Genomic DNA, 24726 nt, shown 5'->3' on the forward strand with positions numbered 1-24726 from the left:
AATATGTTTATCAATATTATCATCATCTAGTGAATATCATCATCAATGTCATCATTTCTGATCTTGATCAATATCATTACTTATCCTCCTCATCATCATTTTTCATCATTTATCATCATCCTCATCAATATCATAATTTATTGTCATCAACATCAATATTTATCATCGACAATATCTTCATCATCCATCATCTATGTCAGACATCAGCAACCTACGGCATTTCAGCTGTTGTGAAACTACAACTCCCAGCACGGCCTGACAGCAGCCTCCAGCACGCACTGAAGTTGCACTAGAGGGATGATGTTTGCTGACCCCTGATCATAATCATCAACATAGTCAAAATCTTCATCATAAATAACGTAATTCATCATCAATCAATTATCCTCATCATCAATCTCATCATGTATCATCATCGTAAATATCAGTTTATCATCATTTATAATCTTCATTGTTATTTGTCATCATCCATATGACCATTTGTCACCATTTATCATCATCCTCAACATCAGTCTCATCACTTATCATCATTCTTCTCACCTGGATCAACTCTGCAGCCGGTTTCCTTCTCTTTTCAAAATGTTTCTGGCGATGTTGTTCCTGAACCTTAAGAGCGAGTCCAGATCCGAGAATACCCTGAAACACACAGAGCGCCACCGTGTGACCACGTGTGACACCGCATCACACAACAGGAGACACTGCTGGTGGTACGGAGAAGGGTAGGATAGGTGGTAAATGTTACTAGCTGGTATAGCCCACAGGAAGGAGAGAAAGATAGGAAGGAAGGAAGGAAGGAAGGAAAGGAAGGAAAGGAAGGAGAAAGAAAGAGAGAAAGAAAGAAAGAAAGAGAGAAAGAAAGAAAGAAAGAGAAAAAAAAGAAAGAAAAGAAAGAAGGCATGAAGGAAGGAAAGGAAAGAAAGAAAGAAAGAAAGAGACAGAAAGGAAGGAAGGAAAGAAAGAGAAGGAAGGAAGGAAAGGAAGGAAAGAAAGAAAGAAATAAAGAGACAGGAAGGAAGGAAGGAAAGAAAGAGAAGGAAGGAAGGAACGAAAGGAAGGAAGGAAGGAAAGGAAGGAAGGAAAGAAAGAAAGGAAGGAAAGGAGGAAAGGAAGGAAGAAAGGAAGGAAAGGAAGGAAAGGAAGAAAGGAAAGAAAGGAAGGAAAGGAAGTAAACCAAAAGAAAAAAAAACCTTTAAAATTCCTCTTTATTAGATATATTAAAAAATCCCAATATAACACTGCACAAATGAACAAACAATTTTAAAAAAGTCAGCGGGGAACTAGATGATCTAGTGAATCCCTATACGGGTCCTTATTTTCCCTGCCTGACTGCGGGGGTTGGCGCCCCATTATAATAAACGAGATTGGCGCCCCCGCTCTGCGTTGGCTGACCCTATTGCTCCCTATTGTACCCTATGCATAGTGTCTACCTATGTTGAATAATAATCTTGGTGTGGCATCACTTATTAAAGTTAAATTGATATAAGAAGGACAGTATTTGATATAGGGGCATTATATGACGGGTTACATCCTGCATGGGGCATTATATGGGGGGGAAGGGACATCCTGCATGGGGTATTATATGGGGGGTGACATCCTGCATGGGGCATTATAAGGGGGGAACAGCCTGCATGGGGCATTATAAGATGGGAACAGCCTGCATGGAGCATTATATGGGGGCCAGTATCCTGTATGGAGCAATATAAGGGGACCAGTATCCTGTATGGAGCGTTATATGGGGGCCAGTATCCTGTTTGGAGCATTTTATGGGGGCCAGTATCCTGTTTGGAGCATTTTATGGGGGCCAGTATTCTGTATGGAGCGTTATATGGGGGCCAGTATTCCGTATGGAGCGTTATACGGGGGCCAGTATTCCGTATGGAGCATTTTATGGGGGCAGGTATTCTTTATGGAGCATTTTATGGGGAACAGTATACTGTATGGAGCGTTATATGGGGGCCAGTATTCCGTACGGAGCGTTATACGGGGGCCAGTATTCCGTATGGAGCATTTTATGGGGGCAGGTATTCTTTATGGAGCATTTTATGGGGGACAGTATTCTGTATGGATCGTTATATGGGGACCAGTATCCTGTATGGAGCATTATAAGGGGACCAGTATCCTGTATGGAGCATTATAAGGGGACCAGTATCCTGTATGGAGCATTTTATGGGGGACAGTATTCTGTATGGAGCGTTATATGGGGACCAGTATCCTGTATGGAGCCTTATATGGGGGCCAGTATTCTGTATGGAGCGTTATATGGGGACCAGTATTCTGTATGGAGCGTTATATGGGGACCAGTATTCTGTATGGAGCGTTATATGGGGACCAGTATCCTGTATGGAGCTTTATATGGGGACCAGTATTCTGTATGGAGCGTTATATGGGGACCAGTATTCTGTATGGAGCGTTATATGGGGGCCAGTATTCTGTATGGAGCGTTATATGGGGACCAGTATTCTGTATGGAGCGTTATATGGGGACCAGTATTCTGTATGGAGCGTTATATGGGGACCAGTATCCTGTATGGAGCTTTATATGGGGACCAGTATCCTGTATGGAGCATTATAAGGGGGTCAGTATCCTGTATGGAGCATTATATGGGACCCATAATACTGTATGGAGGACTATACTGTCCGGTCTGCACTGTGCGCTGTGAGGATTCGCTGGTTTCTGAGCTATTGTGGAATTTACAATAGATATTGGTCATGTATTGTAAGAAGTGAAATCTTTGTCCTCGTACTATATATATATATATTTCTCTGCGGTATCTCTGCATCATGAATCGTGGTATGTGTTAAAGGGGCCACTGAGACTCTTTCGCTCGGGGCCCAGAAAAACCTGGAGCCGGCCCTGGCTGTGTACTATGAATTAGAGCTATTGTGTGTATAATGATATTGTGCAGTTGTGGACTATATGTCTTGCTTTGGATCTGAGAAAACATATGTGCTCTATTAAGGAGGTTGCTTGATGGATCGTCGTGGGTCCATGACTTACAGCTGCTATGATTAGTGGTTCTATGGTTATGGACTAATTATTTACTCTTAAGTAATCTTAAGCGTTCTTCTATACCTCCACCTTAAAGCATCTTTGGTTGGGGGGTATGTGGTGTCACTTATAGTGGGGCTGTATTCCTACTTTTTTTCCCCCTCTATTACCTGTAGCTTGTTAAATCCCCTGAGCACTGCAGGGCCCAATAGGGATATATAGGGAAAGTCGACGACGAGCGGGGGAACCATGACACAGCAGGGTTCACATCCGCTGTTAGGTAGGGTGTTTTATAGGGCCAGATCTAGGCCCTGAGACGATAATACTATATCAAATACTGTCCTTATTATATCTATTTAACTTTAATAAGTGATGCCGCACCAAGATTATTATTCAACATAGGTAGACACTATGCATAGGGTACAATAGGGAGCAATAGGGTCAGCCAACGCAGAGCGGGGGCGCCAATCTCGTTTATTATAATGGGGCGCCAACCCCCGCAGTCAGGCAGGGAAAATAAGGACCCATATAGGGATTCACTAGATCATCTAGTTCCCCGCTGACTTTTTTTTAAATTGTTTGTTCATTTGTGCAGTGTTATATTGGGATTTTTTAATATATCTAAGAAAGAGAAATTTTAAAGGGTTTTTTTTTCTTTTGGTTTACATGTTTATGGGCCCCCTCCAAATATCTTACCTTTGGTTTACAGGAAAGGAAGGAAGGAAGGAAGGAAAGGAAGAGAGGAAAGGAAGGAAAGGAAGAAAGGAAAGGAAGAAAGAAAAGCAAGAAAGGAAAGGAAGGAAGGAAAGAAAGGAAAGGAAGGAAGGAAAGAAAGGAAAGGAAGGAAGGAAGAAAGGAAAGGAAGGAAGGAAGAAAGGAAAGGAAGAAAGTGAAGGAAAGAAAGGAAGGAAGGAAAGGAAAGAAAGGAAGGGAAGGAAGAAAGGAAAGGAAGGAAGGAAGAAAGGAAAGGAAGGAAGGAAGTAAAGGAGGAAAGGAAGGAAGAAAGAAAAGGAAGGAAAGGAAAGAAGAAAGGAAATGAAGGAAAGGAAGAAAGGAAAGTAAGGAAGAAAGGAAAGTAAGGAAGAAAGGAAGGAAAGAAAGGAAGGAAGGAAAGGAAGGAAGAAGGAAGGAAGGAAAGAAGGTAAGAAAAATAAAGAAAGGGAAATAAAAAAAGAAAGGGAAAGCAAAAAGAGGAAGAAAATGAAAAAGAATGAAGGAAAGAAAATAGAGAGAAAGAAAGAATGAAAAAAAAATAAAAAGAATGAAAGAAAATGTGAGATAAACAAGAAAAAAGAAAGAAAGATAAGAAAAAAAGGAAATTAAAAAAAACAAAAGTAAAAGGAAAGAAAATGAAAAAAAGTGAGAGAAAGAAAGCCTCACTGATTTATATGCTGTGTAACATACTGTATACATGCTGTACTAATAATGCAATATATAGCCACATACCGCCATACAGTGCCAAAATATAGTGCCCATATAATACTGCATTTTAATTCCCAAATAATACCGCCATTCACCAGTAATTAACTTCTTTCCACTCTACAGTCCTTTTTTTCACTATTGCTCTCTTTGTGATGGAGGAACTAGCTCTACTCTCTCGGGGCACTAGATGACGCTGTGTGAGTACAGTTCACTTTTGTGTAGGTAAAGCAGGTCCTATAGGACAGAAAGAGGACTCCTGGGGTGGGTACAAAAAGGGCAACTGCAGCTCAGACACCAAAGGGACCCCTAGGACAGACATAGGGGATGTGCAGCTGGCACACTCTGTGGATTTAAGGCTTTGGGACCAAATAAAAACGGTCATGTGGAGTTCTGATCTACATTTCTACCACAAGGTGGCGCTGCAGTGAGCTGTCTGGTGATTTGGGATTTTTTTCATTAATTGTATCTACAAAATTTACTTGGAAAAGAACTCCATCTATTATACTAACACATTTTTTGCGCTACATGTTAAAGGGGTAATACAGTTTTTAATGGTCCACAAGCAGAGATCTTAAAAACTGTGAGGAACTGGAAAACTAGAAAAAAGATTTATTGCAAAAGAAAAATATTTATTTACTGAATTTCTAATATCCCTTTAAAATGAACATGATATCAGAAAATGATCTATTGTTTAAAGTCAGGTTTTTATTTTAACTGGGTCTTCTTTTGTTTTTCATTTTTTACACTGACCACTATACATAACACTATATTCATACCTAGTGTTATCAATCAATGTATAAAAGGAGGAGGTGCGCTGTGACATTGTAACACGGGTACTTTAGATGCAGCGACACAGAAACACAGAGCAGCCAATACAGGGTTAATAAACAGGGGAGGTTTATGATAACAGGGTCAATCTCCACGCAGGGAGTAACAGGGGAAAATATGGGGAAAACAAGGAAAGTGGCAGGTAAAAGTCTATAACTGACAGTTCACAGTTTAACTAGATGTAGCAGAGTCGAACCGGTTGTAATCGACAGTTTTTACACTTAGCTGACTCTTATCCTCCACAAGGCAGATGCCGGCTGATGCCGGTGTTTTCTTCAGGCTTCCCCACCCAAACAATGCTCCGTCTTCTGGCGGCAGCGGGCTGTCTCCGGTTTTACCCACTGAGCCCCTGTAAGGGGGAAGACCGGGGTGTAAGTACTTTCAGAAGAAGGGATTCAAAACTGCCGGGGCCGTACCTCTGGTTGCAGGGGGAAGACAGACTGCGAGCACAGGAGTCAGGTGACTGGAAAGCTGGGGGCATGTCCAGAGTGAGAGCTGGGAGGTCAGATGACCGGGAAACTGGTGGCGTGGCTAGAGAGAGGGAGAGAAGAGGACTTTTGCGCGGAAAAGTGGCAAGAGAGTTCTGCTCAGGAGAGCAGTGTGAGAGGGTCCAGTCTCCTGGCTCCAGTACTGGGAGCAAGATCCGAGTGCAGTGGACCGGAGGAGTCAAGCCGACTAGAGGGAGAAGAGACGCAGGGTCCTTGGAGCCGAGCACGTGAGGTGCCGTGTTATGGACTAGGGGCTCAGCGGGTAAAATCGGAGACCGCCCGCTGCCGCCAAAAGACGGAGTATTGTTTGGGCAGGGAAGCCTGAAGAAATCAACACCGGCATCAGCTGACAACTGCCTTGTGGAGGAAAAGTGTCAGCTAAGTGTAAAACCTGTCGTTTAGAACCGGTTTGACTCTGCTACATTTACTTAAACTGTGAACTGTCAGTTATAGATTTCTACCTGCTATTTCTCTTGTTTTTCCCCATATTTTCCCCTGTTACTCCCTGCGTGGAGATTTACCCTGTTATCATAAACCTCCCCTGTTTATTAACCCTGTATTGGCTGCTCTGTGTTTCTGTGTCACTGCATCTAAAGTACCCGTGTTACATTTGGCGTAGTCGGCAGGATGCAGTCGTTAGACACAGACACTGCAGAGCAGTCCATCCTGGGAGCCCCTAAATCTAGCTTGCCGCTGGGGGCCATGCTCAGCAATCTCCCAAAGTTCACCGGGGACAATATGATGCCGTGGGACTGGATTGAGAGAGTTAGGAGTATGTTACATATGCATCCGATGACCCCAGCTATGCAAGCCGAAATAGCCTTACTGGCCCTGGACGGCGAGGCCCGACAATCCGTGATGTAGCGCCTTCCCCATGACCGGGATACTGTAGAAAAAGTGCTGCGGATACTGGAGGAGATGCATGGGGATCCCACCAATGTAGGAGAGCTGAGGGTACGGCTGTTTCACCAAGTGCAGCAGGAGGGGGAGAATGTGACGCAATATGTTAATGCCTTACAGAGGGTGCATGCCTATATCACTAGAAACGACGACATGGGGAATTTGGGAATGGGCCCCCCTGACGTGATCTTAAGGGACCAGTTTGTGGCAGGGATGTGCAGCTGAAGCAGGCCTTGCGGGAGAGCCTGCGTGCCAACCCACGTATGACTTTTCTAGAAGTGGGGGCGGAGGCACGTGTGAGAGAGCAGGAGATGGGGGTGACGGCCCTGGCAGGGATGGTCCGGAGTAACGAGGTACCCACCCTGCCTGCAGCTGAACCGGAATGGGCTCGAGAGATGTGAAAGGAGATACAGGAGATGCGGGATGAATGGTCCAGTCTCAAGAAGACCCCTGCCCAACCAGAGATACCCAGATCGATTGCCCAGGTTATGGAAAGAAGTGAATTCAGGCCCCCCCCTGTAGGAGAGTTCCGTAGATGAGTGAGGCAGCCCTACACAGACAGAGACCCGACCTGCTGGAAGTGTGGAGGCGCAGGACATTACGCCAGGGGCTGTGCTAGCCGAGGGCGGCCCCTGTCGCGGCAGCCGTTAAACTAGCGGGCTCTGTGTTTGGGGGACACAGCCCGAAGCCTGAGGAAGGGGAAAGAACAAGAGGAAGTCCCAAGGACCTGGTTTCCACCAGCCAGACTGTCTGGGCCGAAATAAGCGGTCGGGCTGTTCACTGCCTGATTGACAAGGGATCCCATGTGACTACGATGACAGAAGCCTACTTCCAACAGCGATTTCCAGAGATAGCGCGTCCTGAATGGGGACCAGTAATTAGACTCACGGCAGCTAATCAATTATCCATCCCGGTCGCAGGGGTGGTGTGGATGAAGATCCGAGTGTGTGGAAAAGATGTGGGAAAAAAAGGAGTCGTCCTGGTCGCAGGGGGAACCGGAAGTGGACCCCCGGTGACCCTCGGAATGAATGTGCTGAAAGAGATCGGGCAAATCCTGATTAGTGAGCCGAAGAAGATTCCTCTAGACCATTCGGACCCGTGAACCCCCCAAAGGAGGGCCTTTCAACAACTAATCCGAGCTGCCCAGGCTCAGGAGATATTGAGTGGAGGGAAAGTCCTGGGGAAAATAATAGTGCCAGCAGCTACAGCGCTCACCTTACCGCCTGGACAAACTGTACTCACGTTATCCGCACTGGCCTGCACACCTCTTGAGGGGGTCGAAGTTCAGATAGAACCAACCATTCAGGGTGGCAATGTTATAGTGCGGTGTGTTAATCTGGGCGAAGATGATCTCACACTTTATCCCAGGGCGGAAATAGCCCAGATTCTGGGAATGCCAGAGAAGTTGGTGTGACCTGATGTGGTACAGCTGTCCGCTGTACGAGGAGGCCCCTGGACTCTGGCGGTCACCATGCCGCCGGAATCCCACCGGGCTAGTGCGAAGGGGGGGCGAAGAATCCTAGAACGAATGCCGGCTGAATTGACGGGACTTACACCTCAACAGGTGCAGCAGGTTGAGGAGGTGCTGGAGCGGTACCAGGAAGTCTTTGCTCGCCATGAGGATGATTTTGGTTGCACCGAAGCCATTACTCACGAGATTCCCATGGGGAGCGCTGCCCCAGTGCGGGAGAGATACCGGCAGATACCTCCCCAGATGTATAAAGAGGTTAAGGAGATGCTAGCCCATATGTTACAGAATGGTGTGATACGGGAGAGTCAGAGTCCGTGGGCAGCCCCGATTGTCCTGGTCCGGAAGAAAGATGGGACCCTGCGGTTCTGTGTGGACTATAGACGACTGAATGCCTGTACAGTACGGAACTCTTACCCACTACCCCGAATCGAAAAGTCCCTGTCGACCTTAGCGAAGGCAAGATACTTCTCCTCCTTGGATATGACCAGTGGGTACTGGCAGGTGCCCGTGGCCAAACATGACCATGCGAAGACGGTGTTCATATTACCCATGGGTCTGTTCGAATTCAATCCGATGACCTTCGGCCTGACTAACGTCCCCGGGACGTTCCAGCGTCTGATGGAGAGGTGCCTGGGCGATTTGAACTTCGAGGCGACACTGATTTACCTTGACGACATAATTGTCTATGCCGCCACCTTCGAGGAGCACCTCCAGCGACTGGAGCAAGTACTGAGTCGCCTACAGAGTCATGGCCTAAAGGTGAAGCCCCAGAAGTGCCACCTGTTCTGCAAACAGATCGAATATCTTGGTCATACTGTGTCCGGTGAAGGAGTCAGGCCCACCCAGGAAAAGGTGGCCACCGTACAGGCGTGGCCTACCCCAAAGACGAACGGACAGGCCTTCCTGGGACTTGCCGGGTACTACCGAAGATTCGTGAAGAACTTCACCCGCATAGCCAACCAATTGCTGGAGCTACTTAAGGGAGTGCCGGTGGGCTCCAAGAATCAGGCGATTCGGTGGGGAAGCAGCCAGGAAGAGGCCTTGCGTGCCCTAAAAATGGCCCTGACGGAGGCCCAAATACTTGCCTATGCGGATTTCTCCCAACCATTCATACTCCACACTGATGGGAGCCTACATGGTCTGGGAGCCGTGTTATCCCAAGTACAGGAGGGGAAAGAGCGCGTGATTGTGTGGCACCCCAGGGGTCTGGATTCCACAGTAATAGCAGTATTACGTCTGTGAGCAGGTGGGAGGTCTCCTGGGCAGGAATCCTAAGCATGCCACACCTCCTGCCCAGTCCTGGGAGGGGAAGAACTTCCCCTACATAAACTGGGGCTGAGGCAAGGTTAGAGAGAGGAGTTCCAGACAGAGACGGAGTCTGGTCTGGACACGCAGAAACAGGGACAGATAGACATCAGGAGCTCTGTAGGAGCCAAGGAGAAGCGCCAGGGGCTGGAGCCGTGCAGAGCTCGCCCTGGGAGAAGGTACTAAAACCGGACACAGGAGTCCGAGGCTGTGGGGACTAAGATATACCCAGCAGCAGAATCCATCCGGCAGGGGATTCCAGGTCCTCTGGCCATAAAAGCCCGGAGGCTCAGTCACAACGAAGGGACCAGCACCGCCATCCCGGAGCGGAGGCTGACAGGAGGCCCCAGGTCACCAGCCATACGGGTGAGCACCACACGGTATACCCAGGGACGTGGGCTACTTGTAACCGCTGAAAGCAGGGTAGCCAGGAAGGGTACAGACTAACGGGAAGGCCTACAACTCCACCTGGCCAGGGGAACTCCGGCTTACTCGCAGACTAACCAGGCCCCAACTACTAGCCAGTACTCCCGGGGGAATTTGCCTTGTACCATCAGTAAAGGCCCTGAACTGTACCCTCGCGTCTCCGTGCTTCCTTGTCACACCGTTAGTGCTGGGACATCCACACCATCACTCCCAACATCACCCACATCCGCTGCCCTGAGGCCATACCTCTCCCGTTGGGGGTTAAATCAACATTGCTGCACACCTATACCACCGGCCTCAGCGGTCTGCCCTGCAGCGGCGGTTTCATAACCGCATTCAACGGGTGGCGTAGTCGGACACTAATACCATCATACCAATAACTGCCACTTAGTTTGACCACCCTGGGCGCGGACCGGGTCACCGCCACACGAAGACTACTACCCCCATTGGATCCGGCTCCGGGTATCCCCCGCGCGCGCGCGCGCCGCACTACAGCACTGGCCCAGGGGGCGAGTCAACTTTGGCGTAGTCGGCAGGATTTCGTGCCCGCAACCACCGGGTACTGCGTGCCTGAAAGAGACTGTTAAACTTACCTGTGGTGAAGATTCCCGCCATCCGACGCCATCTTCTGCCTTCTTCCCGCCATCCGTGGAGTTTTCCCGCCATCTGACGCCATCTTCTGCCTTCTTCCCGCCATCCGTGGAGTTTTCCCGCCATTGGACGCCATCTTGAGGACGCCGCGCGGGAAGAAGAGGGGCGTGGACTCCGAAAGCGCGCGAGAACTGAAGCTCCGCCTCACGTCCGGACGTTGCGTAAGGTCCTGGAAGGAGCCCAGCAGACGCCGACGTCACAGGAGCGCGACGGAAGGTCCTCAACCCTGACGATCGACTGCGGAGCCGCGGCCTACGGAAGAGGATCATCGCAAGGTAGGCCACGGTCCACTAGGGGGGAGGAGGATGTCGGATACGGAGGAGAGCTTCACCGCCACAGCCGCCGCCAGCGCCACCGCTGCTGCGGTCATGCCTTTCACCATGCCCTATATCCCGGGGGCAGCCTGGCTACCCCAGTACTCAGGGGAGTCACATACCCTAAATGACTTCAGAGAAAGGCTGGATAGCCTCTTCCAGGTGTATCCCCTCACGGAGGCGCAAAAAGTGAGCATCCTGGTGGCCCAATTAATCGGGGCAGCCCAAAGGGAGGTAAAGTCCTGGCCACCTGGGAGGAAGAGGACTGTCAGAGACATACTAACCCGACTGAAAGACACATTTGACACCCGCACCTCAGCCGAAATAAAACTAAGATTTTATGGGTGCAAACAACGGGCACATGAGAGTATAAGAGACTATGCTCTAAACCTACAAGAGGCCCTGAGAGCCATTAAGCAGGCAGACCCTGACAGCGTGGGAAATGAAGATAAGCTGTTGACTGAACAATTCACTGAGGGTCTACTGTGCAATGCCCACCGAACCCAGTTGCGGGCAATGGCCTTACAGGACCCTGACCTGGACTTTGCACAGTTCAAGGACAGAGCCATCCGGGTGCTCCGAGAACCGGCACCAGGTGGCGCTGTGACCCACAGGCGCCCTGCTATCACTTATCACCAGGAGACGGCGCCCTTGTCTGCAGGGCCTGTGGGAGCTGATGCGCAGGCTTTAAACAGTGACCCGGCTACAGACCTGCACCATCAGGTCCAAGAGCTAACTAAAAGCGTTGCCGCGCTAACCCGAACTGTGCAGTCTTTACAGGTTTCTACTGCAGGGAAGATCGAGCTGGCATCCGGACCGGAGGACATCCCGTGGCGCCGACCAAGGAGGACCCCACCGGCCAGAGGAAGACCCAGCGATCGATACAACGAGGACGGACGACCTATTTGCCGCCGCTGCAATCAACCCGGACATGTGGCAAGGTACTGTCATTTAAACGGGCACAACCTGGGGTAGAGGGCCAACCCCCAGGCATAAGACCATCAGGCCCATCAAACTGGCGTGATAAATACGTAGGGGGACGTCCAATCTTGCCTGTGGTACTGGATGGCATTCCTATGAGTGCCCTACTAGACACTGGGTCACAGGTCACCACCATCCCGTACGTGCTCTTCAAGCAGTACTGGAATGATTCGGACATAACCCGCTACCCAGACGACGACCTGAGTATCATCGCCAGCAATGGTCAGCCCGTGCAGCAGGTGGGATTCAAGGAGGTGACCATTAAAATCGGTAAAGTCGAACTGGCGGCACAAGGACTGATTATAGTGGACATAGACCGTCATGAGAGTCACCCTAGAATCACCCTGGGAACCAATGTAATTGAAAATTGTCTTGCAGAGGTGATTCTCATTTTACAGCAGGTTGCCAAGAACGCCAGTTCCGGCCAGCAGCGTGTGCTCCAAAAAGAGATCCGGGCACTGATGAAGCGGCAACAGGTGGAACTATCTGGTGGTGAGATAGGTAGCGTGAGAATGTGTGACCCGTTCCCTATTGCCATGCCCCCAAAGAGTGAGATGATGATTTGGTGCCGGGCAGCTATTGGTCTAAGAGGTAGAGACTACCAAGCAATGGTAGAACCCGTCTACTCAGACAGTAGGCCCACCATTTTGACAGCACGGGGGGTGGTCGATGTACGCCATGGGAGGGTGCCCGTTCGCATCATAAATATCGGTGAGAGAGAAGTACACCTGCCCCGGTATGCCACGCTAGCTAAATTGTTCACCATAAACCAGAATTCTGTACAGGCCATGGAACCCTTGCCTCCATCTCAACCAGAGGAAGGTAACGGCTCTAAGAAACCAGTGGGGGACTGGTGTCAGCAACTACATCTGGGTACCGAATCCACTCCCTCACACCAGAAACAAGGAGTCTATCGGGTGGTTCAAGAGTACGAGAGAGTGTTTAGTAAACACCCGTTAGACTTCGGGCGAGTAAAGGGGGTAGAACACCACATCCCCACGGGAGACCATCCTCCCATAAAGGAGAGATACCGACCCGTACCCCCTGCACACTACCAACACGCCAAGGGGATGCTTAGAGACATGAAGGAGGCTGGGGTAATCAGGGACAGCTGTAGCCCCTGGGCAGCTCCACTAGTCTTAGTGAAAAAGAAGGACAACACTATGAGAATGTGTGTAGACTACAGGAAGGTCAACCGTATCACACACAAAGATGCGTACCCGTTACCAAGGATAGAAGAGTCCTTAGCTGCATTAAAATCTGCTAACTTCTTCTCTACTTTGGATCTCACTAGCGGGTACTGGCAGGTTCCTGTAGCAGAGGCGGACCGGGAGAAGACCGCATTCACCACCCCGATGGGTCTCAGTGAATTTAACTGTATGCCGTTCGGGCTCTGCAACGCACCAGGAACCTTCCAACGGTTGATGGAATGCTGTCTGGGACACCGGAACTTCGAGACGGTCCTGTTATATCTGGACGATGTCATCGTCTATTCCAAGACCTACGAGGACCACCTGAAACACCTGGCAGAAGTGTTCGAAGCTCTGGCAAACTACGGCCTAAAGGTGAAACCCTCCAAGTGTCACCTCCTGAAACCAAAGGTGCAATACCTGGGACACGTGGTGAGTGCTGACGGAGTGGCTCCTGACCCTGATAAGATCACCGTGATTAAGGACTGGCCAAGACCCTCCAGCATAAAAGAAGTGCGGCAGTTCCTCGGGTTGGTAGGCTACTACCGAAGATTCATTCCCGGTTTCACCAAAATGGCAGCCCCTATGCAGGACCTCCTGATAGGTCAATCTCGAAAAGCCAAAAACCAGAAGCCGCCCTTCAGGTGGGAAAAGCTGGAAGAGGAGTCCTTTAGCCAGCTGAAGATGGCCCTCACGGGGGAAGAAATCCTGGCATATCCAGACTACAGCCAGCCCTTTATCCTCCACACGGACGCAAGTAACATCGGGCTAGGAGCCGTGCTGTCCCAGATCCAGCAAGGAAAAGAACGGGTAATCGCTTACGCTAGCCGAAAGCTACGACCCACCGAGAGGAACCCTGAGAATTATAGCTCATTCAAGCTGGAGTTCCTGGCAGTAGTGTGGGCAGTGACCGAACGTTTCAAGCATTACCTTGCCTCCTCCAAATTCATCGTGTACATGGATAACAACCCGTTGACACACCTGGACACTGCAAGGCTCGGTGCTCTGGAACAGAGATGGATGGCTCGCCTGTCCAACTTTGAATTCACCATCAAATACCGGGCAGGACGCTCAAATGCCAACGCGAATGCCCTGTCTAGAATGCCGAACTTACCGGACGTAGGGGAAGATCCAGAAGATCTGGAAGAAGTTGAGCTCCCTGCGTTCCACCGTCATGGGATTACCCTGTATTCCCACCGTGTGAAGGACAGGCGCTCCGCGACGTTCAATCCCTTGCCCCACTACAACTGGGCGGAGACGCAAGACAGTGATCCTGCAGTCCGTCTGGTGAAGGAAATGCTGACCCAAGCCGATGCCAGTCTGGACCCAGACGCCCCAGAGGAGACTAAGCAACTGTGGAAGGAGAAAAGTAGGCTGTTCCTCTACAGGGAGAAGTTGTGCCGGAGAATGGTTAACTCTCGAACACATAAGCTGACCTGGCAGGTAGTGGTCCCCAGACGAGACGCGGCTATGATTCTGGAGGCGTATCACAACGGAGCAGGACATTTCGGGTGGAAGAAGCTGGAGTTCTTATTGCGTGAGCGGTTCTACTGGGTAGGCATGAGAGGAGCCATCGAGAGGTGGTGCAGAGACTGTGGACCGTGCCACCTAAGAAGGAAGGACCGTGCCAGCCAGAAGACTCCCTTGCAGCCCATCATCACCCGACAGCCACTGGAACTGGTAGCCCTGGACCATGTGAAACTGGCTCCAAGCAGATCTGGGTATGTCTACGCCCTCACAATCGTAGATCATTACTCCCGGTTCCTGGTGGTGGTCCCGGTCAAGGACTTAACGGCTCAAACAGCAGCTAGAACCTTCCAGCAGCACTTCTGCCGTCCACACGGGTACCCGGACCAAGTGCTGACAGACCAAGGGCCAGCCTTCGAAGCGGAAGTCTTCCAGGAGTTCTGCAACCTGTATGGCTGCACGAAGATAAGAACAACGCCCTATCACCCACAAACTAATGGACTCTGCGAGAAGATGAACCAGGTGGTGATAGACCTCCTGAAAACATTGCCCCTGGAAGAACGCAGTCTGTGGCCTGAGAAGCTGCCTGATCTGGTGGACCTATACAACCACATCCCTGTAGGTTCTACCAACTGTACCCCGGCTTAACTAATGAGAGCGAGGCCTGGTAAGCTGCCTATCGACCTGGATATGGGAGTCCTGACGCCCGAGGACACCTCGCCAGAGGCAGACTGGGATACAGGACGGCAGCAGCAGTATCGGAAAGTGCAGGAGAGCGTGGAGCGAAGTCTGTCTCAAGCTAGAGAAAGGCAAGAGAAGGCTTATAATCAGTATGCTCCCGCTGTTCCCCTGGTACCTGGAGAGCAGGTCTTGAAGAGGAAAAGATGGCTCCACAAGTTGGACGACCAGTGGGAGAAGGACCCGTACACCGTACTGCCATCAAGCCATGAGAACACAAAGATTTGCGTGATCAGTAAGGATGGAGGAGAAACCACAGCCGTTGTCTCCAGAGACCACCTGAAGAAGTGTCCCGAGCAGCTGCAAAGCCCCGAAGAGGAAGATCAAGAAAACCCTCGACCCGCAGAGGAAAGGGAAGAAATGATCAGGACTGTACTTGGAGACTTCCCCCGGTCTTGGACACAAGTAAACGGTGCTGTCGTGGTACCCGTCCTCACCTTTCTCCAGCCAGCCCCGCAAGTGCCTACAGAGGAACCAGTACAGCTGGAAGAGCAGCCGGCTCAAGAGGCAGAAGAGTCCACACCAGCAGTACAGGAGGATCAACCCTCTGCTAGTAGTGAGCCTGCCGTGCCTCTAGTGAGCCAAAGAGTGCGCAGAAAGCTGCCCAGCCTGCCCATAACACCTCCTACACCCTGTAGTGCAGGACCAGTTAGTGAGCTCCGTAGGTCCACTAGGGTTACCAGAGGCCAGATGCCCGTGCGTTGGAGAATCTAAGTTGGCTAGTTGCTTTAACTATTTTATGTTTACCTGTTTTGTTGTAGCCGTTGCTAATTATGTTTTTCAGTTACAGATTTCTTTATATGGACTGACAGGTTATGGACAGTGAGTAACCGGAACTCTGTTGTAAATATGTTTGGAGCGTAACCCAGGAATGGACTAAAGACTGTTGAAGACTCGGGGCAGGACAGTCCCCTACCTGGTTACGGCTCCCTGTTCTTTGGTGAAATGGACACCCTTATTGCTTCCCGGTTACGGACACGCCGTGACCATCTCATGTATTTAATTGTTATTGTTTATACCCTGTTATGTTTTGAAAAAAAAAAAAAAAAAATGTTTAGTCCGGGAGTACTAAATTTCACTAGGGGGGAATGTGGCACCCCAGGGGTCTGGTTTCCACAGTAATAGCAGTATTACGTCTGTGAGCAGGTGGGAGGTCTCCTGGGCAGGAATCCTAAGCATGCCCACCTCCTGCCCAGTCCTGGGAGGGGAAGAACTTCCCCTACATAAACTGGGGCTGAGGCAGGGTTAGAGAGAGGAGTTCCAGACAGAGACGGAGTCTGGTCTGGACACGCAGAAACAGGGACAGATAGACATCAGGAGCTCTGTAGGAGCCGAGGAGAAGCGCCAGGGGCTGGAGCCGTGCAGAGCTCGCCCTGGGAGAAGGTACTAAAACCGGACACAGGAGTCCGAGGCTGTGGGGACTAAGATATACCCAGCAGCAGAATCCATCCGGCAGGGGATTCCAGGTCCTCTGGCCATAAAAGCCCGGAGGCTCAGTCACAACGAAGGGACCAGCACCGCCATCCCGGAGCGGAGGCTAACAGGAGGCCCCAGGTCACCAGCCATACGGGTGAGCACCACACGGTATACCCAGGGACGTGGGCTACTTGTAACCGCTGAAAGCAGGGTAGCCAGGAAGGGTACAGACTAACGGGAAGGCCTACAACTCCACCTGGCCAGGGGAACTCCGGCTTACTCGCAGACTAACCAGGCCCCAACTACTAGCCAGTACTCCCGGGGGAATTTGCCTTGTACCATCAGTAAAGGCCCTGAACTGTACCCTCGCGTCTCCGTGCTTCCTTGTCGCACCGTTAGTGCTGGGACATCCACACCATCACTCCCTGCATCACCCACATCCGCTGCCCTGAGGCCATACCTCTCCCGTTGGGGGTTAAATCAACATTGCTGCACACCTATACCACCGGCCTCAGCGGTCTGCCCTGCAGCGGCGGTTTCATAACCGCATTCAACGGGTGGCGTAGTCAGACACTAATACCATCATACCAATAACTGCCACTTAGTTTGACCACCCTGGGCGCGGACCGGGTCACCGCCACACGAAGACTACTACCCCCATCGGATCCGGCTCCGGGTATCCCCCGCGCGCGCGCGCGCCGCACTACAGCACTGGCCCAGGGGGCGAGTCAATTGCATACGCCAGCCGCTCCCTTCTCGACTCCGAGAGGAACCCAGATAATTATAGCTCTTTCAAATTAGAGTTGCTGGCTCTGGTTTGGGCAATGACCGAGAAGTTTGCAGAGTATTTGTCCAGGTCCGAAGCACTGGTGAGAATAGATAACCCGCTGGCCCACCTGGAGAATGCGAAATTGGGGGCCCTGGAGCAGCGGTGGGTGGCCCGCATGGCCAGGTACCTGTATAAGATCGCCTACCGGCCTAAGGCAGAGGCTACTCACGCCGATGCCCTCTCCAGAGTGACATATGAACGGCCTGATCATGACCGCGATGAAGATTTGGAGGCGGATGAGACCCCTAGCTTTCGAAGTTTCGTGGGACCGCTGACCGCGTTGCAGGGACAGATCGGAGAGACGTCGGAAGAACAAGTGCTAAGGCGGCATTTCGTCAATGGGTAGACCGGAGGAGTCAAGCCGACTAGAGGGAGAAGAGACGCAGTGTCCGTGAAGCCGAGCACGTCTTCTGGCGGCAGCGGGCGGTCTCCGGTTTTACCCACTGAGCCCCTAGTCTATAACACGGCACCTCACGTGCTCGCCCAACACAGACCCTGTGTCTCTTCTCCCTCTAGTCAGCTTGACTCCTCCGGTCCACTGCACTCGGATCTTGCTCCAAGTACTGGAGCCAGGACCCTCGACCCTCTCACACTGCTTTCCTGAGCGGGACCTTACTGCCGCTTTCCCGCGCAAAAGTCCTCGTCTCCCCCTCTCTCTAGCCACGCCACCAGTTTCCCTGTCACCTGACCTCCCAGCTCTCATTCTGGACACGCCCCCAGCTTCCCAGTCACCTGACTCCTGTGCTCGCAGTCTGTCTCCCCCCTGCAACCAGAGGTACGGCCCCGGCAGTTCCGGATCCCTTGTTCTGAAAGTACTTACACCCCGGTCTTCCCCCTTAAACCATCACCTACAGTGAATGGTGGATCCTGTGTTATCTACTGTATATAGAGGTGTTATCAGTCACTGTACAGGAGGAGGAGGTGAGCTGTGACATCACCTATTGTGAATGGTGGATCCTGTATTATCTGCTGTATATAGAGGTGTTATCAGTAGTGATGAGCGAGCATGCTCGCTACTGCTCGGTGCTCGTCCGAGCATCTCACTGCTCAAGATGCTCGGCGCTCGCCGAGTATTTCCGGGGTTGCTCGGCGGGAGCTTGGGTCTCTTCCCTGCATGTTTGGCGCTCTTTAGAGTGCCAACCAATATGCAGGGATTGCCTGCCACTCACTGTAATGCCGTAGCCATGTTGGTTGCGGCATTACAGTGATTGGCTGGCCGCACCGCGCCATCAGGTCTATATCAGACCTGGCGCCACCATGCTCGTCACAGTCACTCCGAAATTAGGCAGAGCAGGGAGAGGTGCTGCTGCATCAGGGAGAGATTTGCTTGTGTATTAGGTAGTATAGGGAGAAAAACCATACATTACACATATCCATCTTAACAAACAGTCCTTTTGAGGACTAACTAATCCATCTGCAGAGATATCAGGCAGGCAGTGTACAATTAGGTCCATATATATTTGGACAGAGACAACATTTTTCTAATTTTGGTTCTAGACATTACCACAATGAATTTTAAACAAAACAATTCAGATGCAGTTTAAGTTCAGACTTTCAGCTTTCATTTGAGGGTACCTACATTAAAATTGGGTGAAGGGTTTAGGAGTTTCAGCTCCTTAACATGTGCCACCCTGTTTTTAAAGGGACCAAAAGTAATTGGACAGATTAAATAATTGTAAATAAAATGTTCATTTCTAGTACTTGGTTGAAAACCCTTTGTTGGCAATGACGGCCTGAAGTCTTGAACTCATGGACATCACCAGACGCTGTGTTTCCTCCTTTTTGATGCTCTGCCAGGACTTCACTGAGGTGGTTTTCAGTTGCTGTTTGTTTGTGGGCCTTTCTGTCTGAAGTTTAGTCTTTAACAAGTGAAATGCATGCTCAATTGGGTTGAGATCAGGTGACTGACTTGGCCATTCAATAATATTCCACTTCTTTGCTTTAATAAACTCCTGGGTTGCTTTGGCTTTATGTTTTGGGTCACTGTCCATCTGTAGTATGAAACGACGACCAATCAGTTTGGCTGCATTTGGCTGGATCTGAGCACACAGTATGGCTCTGAATACATCAGAATTCATTCGGCTGCTTCTGTCCTGTGTCACATCATCAATAAACACTAGTGACTCAGTGCCACTGGCAGCCATGCATGCCCAAGCCATCACACTGCCTCTGCCGTGTTTTACAGATGATGTGGTATGCTTTGGATCATGAGCTGTGCCACGCCTTCGCCATACTTTTCTCTTCCCATCATTCTGGTAGAGGTTGATCTTGGTTTCATCTGTCCAAAGAATGTTCTTCCAGAACTGTGCTGGCTTTTTTAGATGTTTTTTAGCAAAGTCCAGTCTAGCCTTTTTATTCTTGATGCTTATGAGTGGCTTGCACCGTGCAGTGAACCCTCTGTATTTACTTTCATGCAGTCTTCTCTTTATGGTAGATTTGGATATTGATACGCCTACCTCCTGGAGAGTGTTGTTCACTTGGTTGGCTGTTGTGAAGGGGTTTCTCTTCACCATGGAGATTATTCTGCGATCATCCACCACTGTTGTCTTCCGTGGGCGCCCAGGTCTTTTTGCATTGATGAGTTCACCAGTGCTTTGATTCTCAGGATGTACCAAACTGTAGATTTTGCCACTCCTAATATTGTAGCAATTTCTCGGATGGGTTTTTTCTGTTTTTGCAGGTTAAGGATGGCTTGTTTCACCTGCATGGAGAGCTCCATGTTTATTTCACAGCAAAACCTTCCAAATGCAAGCACCACACCTCAAATCAACTCCAGGCCCTTTATCTGCTTAATTGAGAATGACATAACGAAGGGATTGCCCACACCTGTCCATGAAATAGCATTGGAGTCAATTGTCCAATTACTTTTGGTCCCTTTAAAAACAGGGTGGCACATGTTAAGGAGCTGAAACTCCTAAACCCTTCATCCAATTTTAATGTGGATACCCTGAAATGAAAGCTGAAAGTCTGAACGTCAACTGCATCTGAATTGTTTTATTTAAAATTCATTGTGGTAATGTCTAGAACCAAAATTAGAAAAATGTTGTATCTGTCCAAATATATATGGACCTAACTGTATCTACTGTATATAGAGGTGTTATCAGTCATTGTACAGGAGGAGGAGGTGAGCTGTGACATCATCTATAGTGAATGGTGGATCCTGTGTTATCTACTGTATATAGAGGTGTTATCAGTCATTGTACAGGAGGAGGAGGAGGTGAGCTGTGACATCATCTATTGTGAATGGTGGATCCTATGTTATCTACTGTATATAGAGGTGTTATCAGTCATGGTACAGGAGGAGGAGGTGAGCTGTGATATCACCTATTGTGAATGGTGGATCCTGTGTTATCTACTGTATATAGAGGTGTTATCAGTCATGGTACAGGAGGAGGAGGTGAGCTGTGACATCACCTATTGTGAATGGTGGATCCTGTGTTATCTACTGTATATAGAGGTGTTATCAGTCATGGTACAGGAGGAGGAGGTGAGCTGTGACATCACCTATTGTGAATGGTGGATCCTGTGTTATCTACAGTATATAGAGGTGTTATCAGAAGGTAGCTGTGGTTAATTACTAGTGATGACCGAGCGTGCTTGTTTAACCCTTTAAATGAGCATGCTTGATCATCACTATTAATTACCATTCTGCCTTTCTGATTTCTGTATGCACAGTATGTAGGAAACACTAGAGGGGCTTCTTCCTCCTGATTCAGTGATTATGTAGGAAGGGAAGAGGAGCTAAGAGACACAGTCAGCTCTTTTATGCAGCCAGGAGACTGAATTTCCCCTGTAACTGGGGCTACTATACCAGTAAAAGGTTTAAATTCATTATAAGACTTTATAGGGGACACAGTGTGTAAAATAAATGAAAAAAATACCTCAATAAAAAAGGGCAAATAAAATAAACAATAAAATTAAAAAATTAAAAAAATAAAAAACCCTCGCCAGTCTAAATCGTAGTATCTAACCCCGTCCCCGTTGTAAAAAAAATGTCCAAAAAAATATATATATATATATATATATTTTTTTTTTTAATGGAAAGGGTAACACAATTTAAAATGCCTTTTAATGATCCTCTATGGTCGTAAAAAAAAATGAAAAAATGTGGAAAATAGACATGTATTTCTTATTTTTCTTTAGATTCCCCCCTCATATCAGCAAGAGAAAATGGATATAAAAATGACATAAAAATTAAGCAGCATATACAGTACAGACCAAAAGTTTGGACACACCTTCTCATTTAAAGATTTTTCTGTATTTTCATGACTATGAAAATTGTACATTCACACTGAAGGCACCAAAACTATGAATTAACACATGTGGAATTATATACTTAACAAAAAAGTGTGAAACAACTGAAAATATGTCTTATATTCTAGGTTCTTCAAAGTAGCCACCTTTTGATTTGATGACTGTTTTGCACACTCTTGGCATTCTCTTGATGAGCTTCAAGAGGTAGTCACCGGAAATGGTCTTCCAACAATCTTGAAGGAGTTCCCAGAGATGCTTAGCGCTTGTTGGCTCTTTTGCCTTCACTTTGCGGTCCAGCTCACCCCAAACCATCTCGATTGGGTTCAGGTCTGGTGACTGTGGAGGCCAGGTCATCTGGCGTAACACCCCATCACTCTCCTTCTTGGTCAAATAGCCCTTACACAGCCTGGAGGTGTTTGGGGTCATTGTCCTGTTGAAAAATAAATGATGGTCCAACTAAACGCAAACCGGATGGAATAGCATGCCGCCGCAAGATGCTGTGGTAGCCATGCTGGTTCAGTATGCCTTCAATTTTGAATAAATCCCCAACAGTGTCACCAGCAAAGCACCCCCACACCATCACACCTCCTCCTCCATGCTTCACGGTGGGAACCAGGCATGTAGAGTCCATCCGTTCACCTTTTCTGCGTCGCACAAAGACACGGTGGTTGGAACCAAAGATCTCAAATTTGGACTCATCAGACCAAAGCACAGATTTCCACTGGTCTAATGTCCATTCCTTGTGTTCTTTAGCCCAAACAAGTCTCTTCTGCTTGTTGCCTGTCCTTAGCAGTGGTTTCCTAGCAGCTATTTTACCATGAAGGCCTGCTGCACAAAGTCTCCTCTTAACAGTTGTTGAAGAGATGTGTCTGCTGCTAGAACTCTGTGTGGCATTGACCTGGTCTCTAATCTGAGCTGCTGTTAACCTGCGATTTCTGAGGCTGGTGACTCGGATAAACTTATCCTCAGAAGCAGAGGTGACTCTTGGTCTTCCTTTCCTGGGGCGGTCCTCATGTGAACCAGTTTCTTTGTAGCGCTTGATGGTTTTTGCAAATGCACTTGAGGACACTTTCAAAGTTTTCCCAATTTTTCGGACTGACTGACCTTCATTTCTTAAAGTAATGATGGCCACTCGTTTTTCTTTACTTAGCTGCTTTTTTCTTGCCATAATACAAATTCTAACAGTCTATTCAGTAGGACTATCAGCTGTGTATCCACCTGACTTCTGCACAACACAACTGATGGTCCCAACCCCATTTATAAGGCAAGAAATCCCACTTATTAAACCTGACAGGGCACACCTGTGAAGTGAAAACCATTTCCGGTGACTACCTCTTGAAGCTCATCAAGAGAATGCTAAGAGTGTGCAAAGCAGTCATCAAAGCAAAAGGTGGCTACTTTGAAGAACCTAGAATATAAGACATATTTTCAGTTGTTTCACACTTTTTTGTTAAGTATATAATTCCACAAGTGTTAATTCATAGTTTTGATGCCTTCAGTGTGAATGTACAATTTTCATAGTCATGAAAATACAGAAAAATCTTTAAATGAGAAGGTGTGTCCAAACTTTTGGTCTGTACTGTATAGCGGAAAAAAAAAGATAAAAATTATTTGGATATCCAAACAAGAAAATTTTTTAGGACTATTAAAAGCGCAGGAACGATAAAAGCCAAAAATGTGCTGTGTCAGGAAAGGCAAGAAAAGCACATATCTCCATTTTTCTAACGAGAGCGTCACTTATCGCCTTTATTGAACAGTTAAAGGGGTTGTCCATGTTTTCGATTTGCACAGAGCAATCTACCACTAGAGATGAGTGTAGCGCAATTTGTCTCCAATTTTATGAAAAATTTGGACCTGGATTACCCCCTTAAGACACTTAACCATAGAGATTCCCAGACAACCTATATACACTGGAGCTCCCTCTAGTGGTGCTATGTAGTTATGTCAATTATCAGATAAGACTACTCACGGCAGGAAGTGCAAAGAAAGAAACACCGATCAAGGAGAAGGTGGCAGCGATTAGCCGGCCTTCCCAGGTCTTTGGAGTCTTGTCTCCGTAGCCGATTGTTGCAAGAGTGATCTGTAGAGAAACAGATTTACATTAGTAGATTATGATATAAGGAAAGAAAGAGCTGCTCTGTAATACTCACCAGTCCCCACCAGAGGGCGTCAGCGTACGTTTCAAAATCTTCGATCTTCTCCCCTTTCTCGTTTATTTCGTGGTCGTCTTTTTCCACCAAGTAGACAAGGAATGATGAAAGAATTAGGGTCAGGAAGCCGATGTACCAGGCAGTGATGAGCTCCTGGAAGAAGATGAGGTTTGTAGAGTAATAAGATGGCACAGGTGCTGTATGAATATCACGTACTTTTCCATATATTCTTGTAGATACAATGATACATACTGTCAATAAAGAATGAAATTCTTTCTGCCTGTAGGGGGAGCTCTCAAACATATAGGTGGACACATACTACTGAGCTCAATGGGAGAGGTAAAAATCTCTATGCCTTGAGCTCCCTCTAGTGGCAGCTGCAGGTAATGAGACGATGATGAGCATAAGCTGAAAAAGCGTTTAAATGTCCGTCCCCTGGTCACATTGTAGTCACAGCATCCAGTATCTCTACTGACCTTACTGTGTGAACAGATGGCAGACCCCAGGAGCTTCCACGTTCCCCCTCTCCTGTCCATGCGCAACATGCGCAGAATCTGAAGGAAACGCAAACTCCGAAGAGACGTGGCCAATACATTTCCCTGATTTTTCCCGACAGCCACCACAGGAATAGAAGCGACCAGGACGAAAATATCTAAGAGAATTAAAAAAAAGTATCAAGAGTGAATAGAATTGAATTTGGGTGACTGGTTGCAATACTGATCCTGACCAGCAGATGGCAGTGAGTAACCATAGTATTGTTTCACAGATCGCTGGAGATTAGATGCAAGGGGAAAAGAAGTGTCAGAAACTTAGGGGTTAAATACACTTTTCTTTTGAAATGCATGTATTTTTTGGTCAAAAAATAAATAATGGGCTCCATTAAAAATGTTGCACCGGTTGCCTTCTACATC

At 48.5% G+C, this 24726-nt stretch overlaps 1 protein-coding gene across 2 annotated transcripts in view; it reads right to left on the minus strand.

Annotated features, from left to right (window-relative positions):
• Positions 1–24726, minus strand: part of KCNQ3 (potassium voltage-gated channel subfamily Q member 3) — a 292615-nt gene that overhangs the window by 59941 nt on the left and 207948 nt on the right. For both annotated transcript variants that reach the window (XM_073679902.1, XM_073679901.1), the window contains exons 4-7: positions 24292–24467; positions 23816–23968; positions 23635–23745; positions 538–633 (exon numbers count right to left, since the gene is read on the minus strand). In XM_073679902.1, coding sequence (XP_073536003.1) covers positions 538–633; positions 23635–23745; positions 23816–23968; positions 24292–24467 — 536 coding nt within the window. The remainder of the gene's footprint in view (positions 1–537; positions 634–23634; positions 23746–23815; positions 23969–24291; positions 24468–24726) is intronic.

The sequence above is a fragment of the Phyllobates terribilis genome, unplaced genomic scaffold (genome assembly GCF_046119375.1).
Source record: "Phyllobates terribilis strain yellow unplaced genomic scaffold, ASM4611937v1 Scaffold_4__5_contigs__length_816908805, whole genome shotgun sequence".
In the NCBI taxonomy this organism is placed as follows: domain Eukaryota; kingdom Metazoa; phylum Chordata; class Amphibia; order Anura; family Dendrobatidae; genus Phyllobates; species Phyllobates terribilis.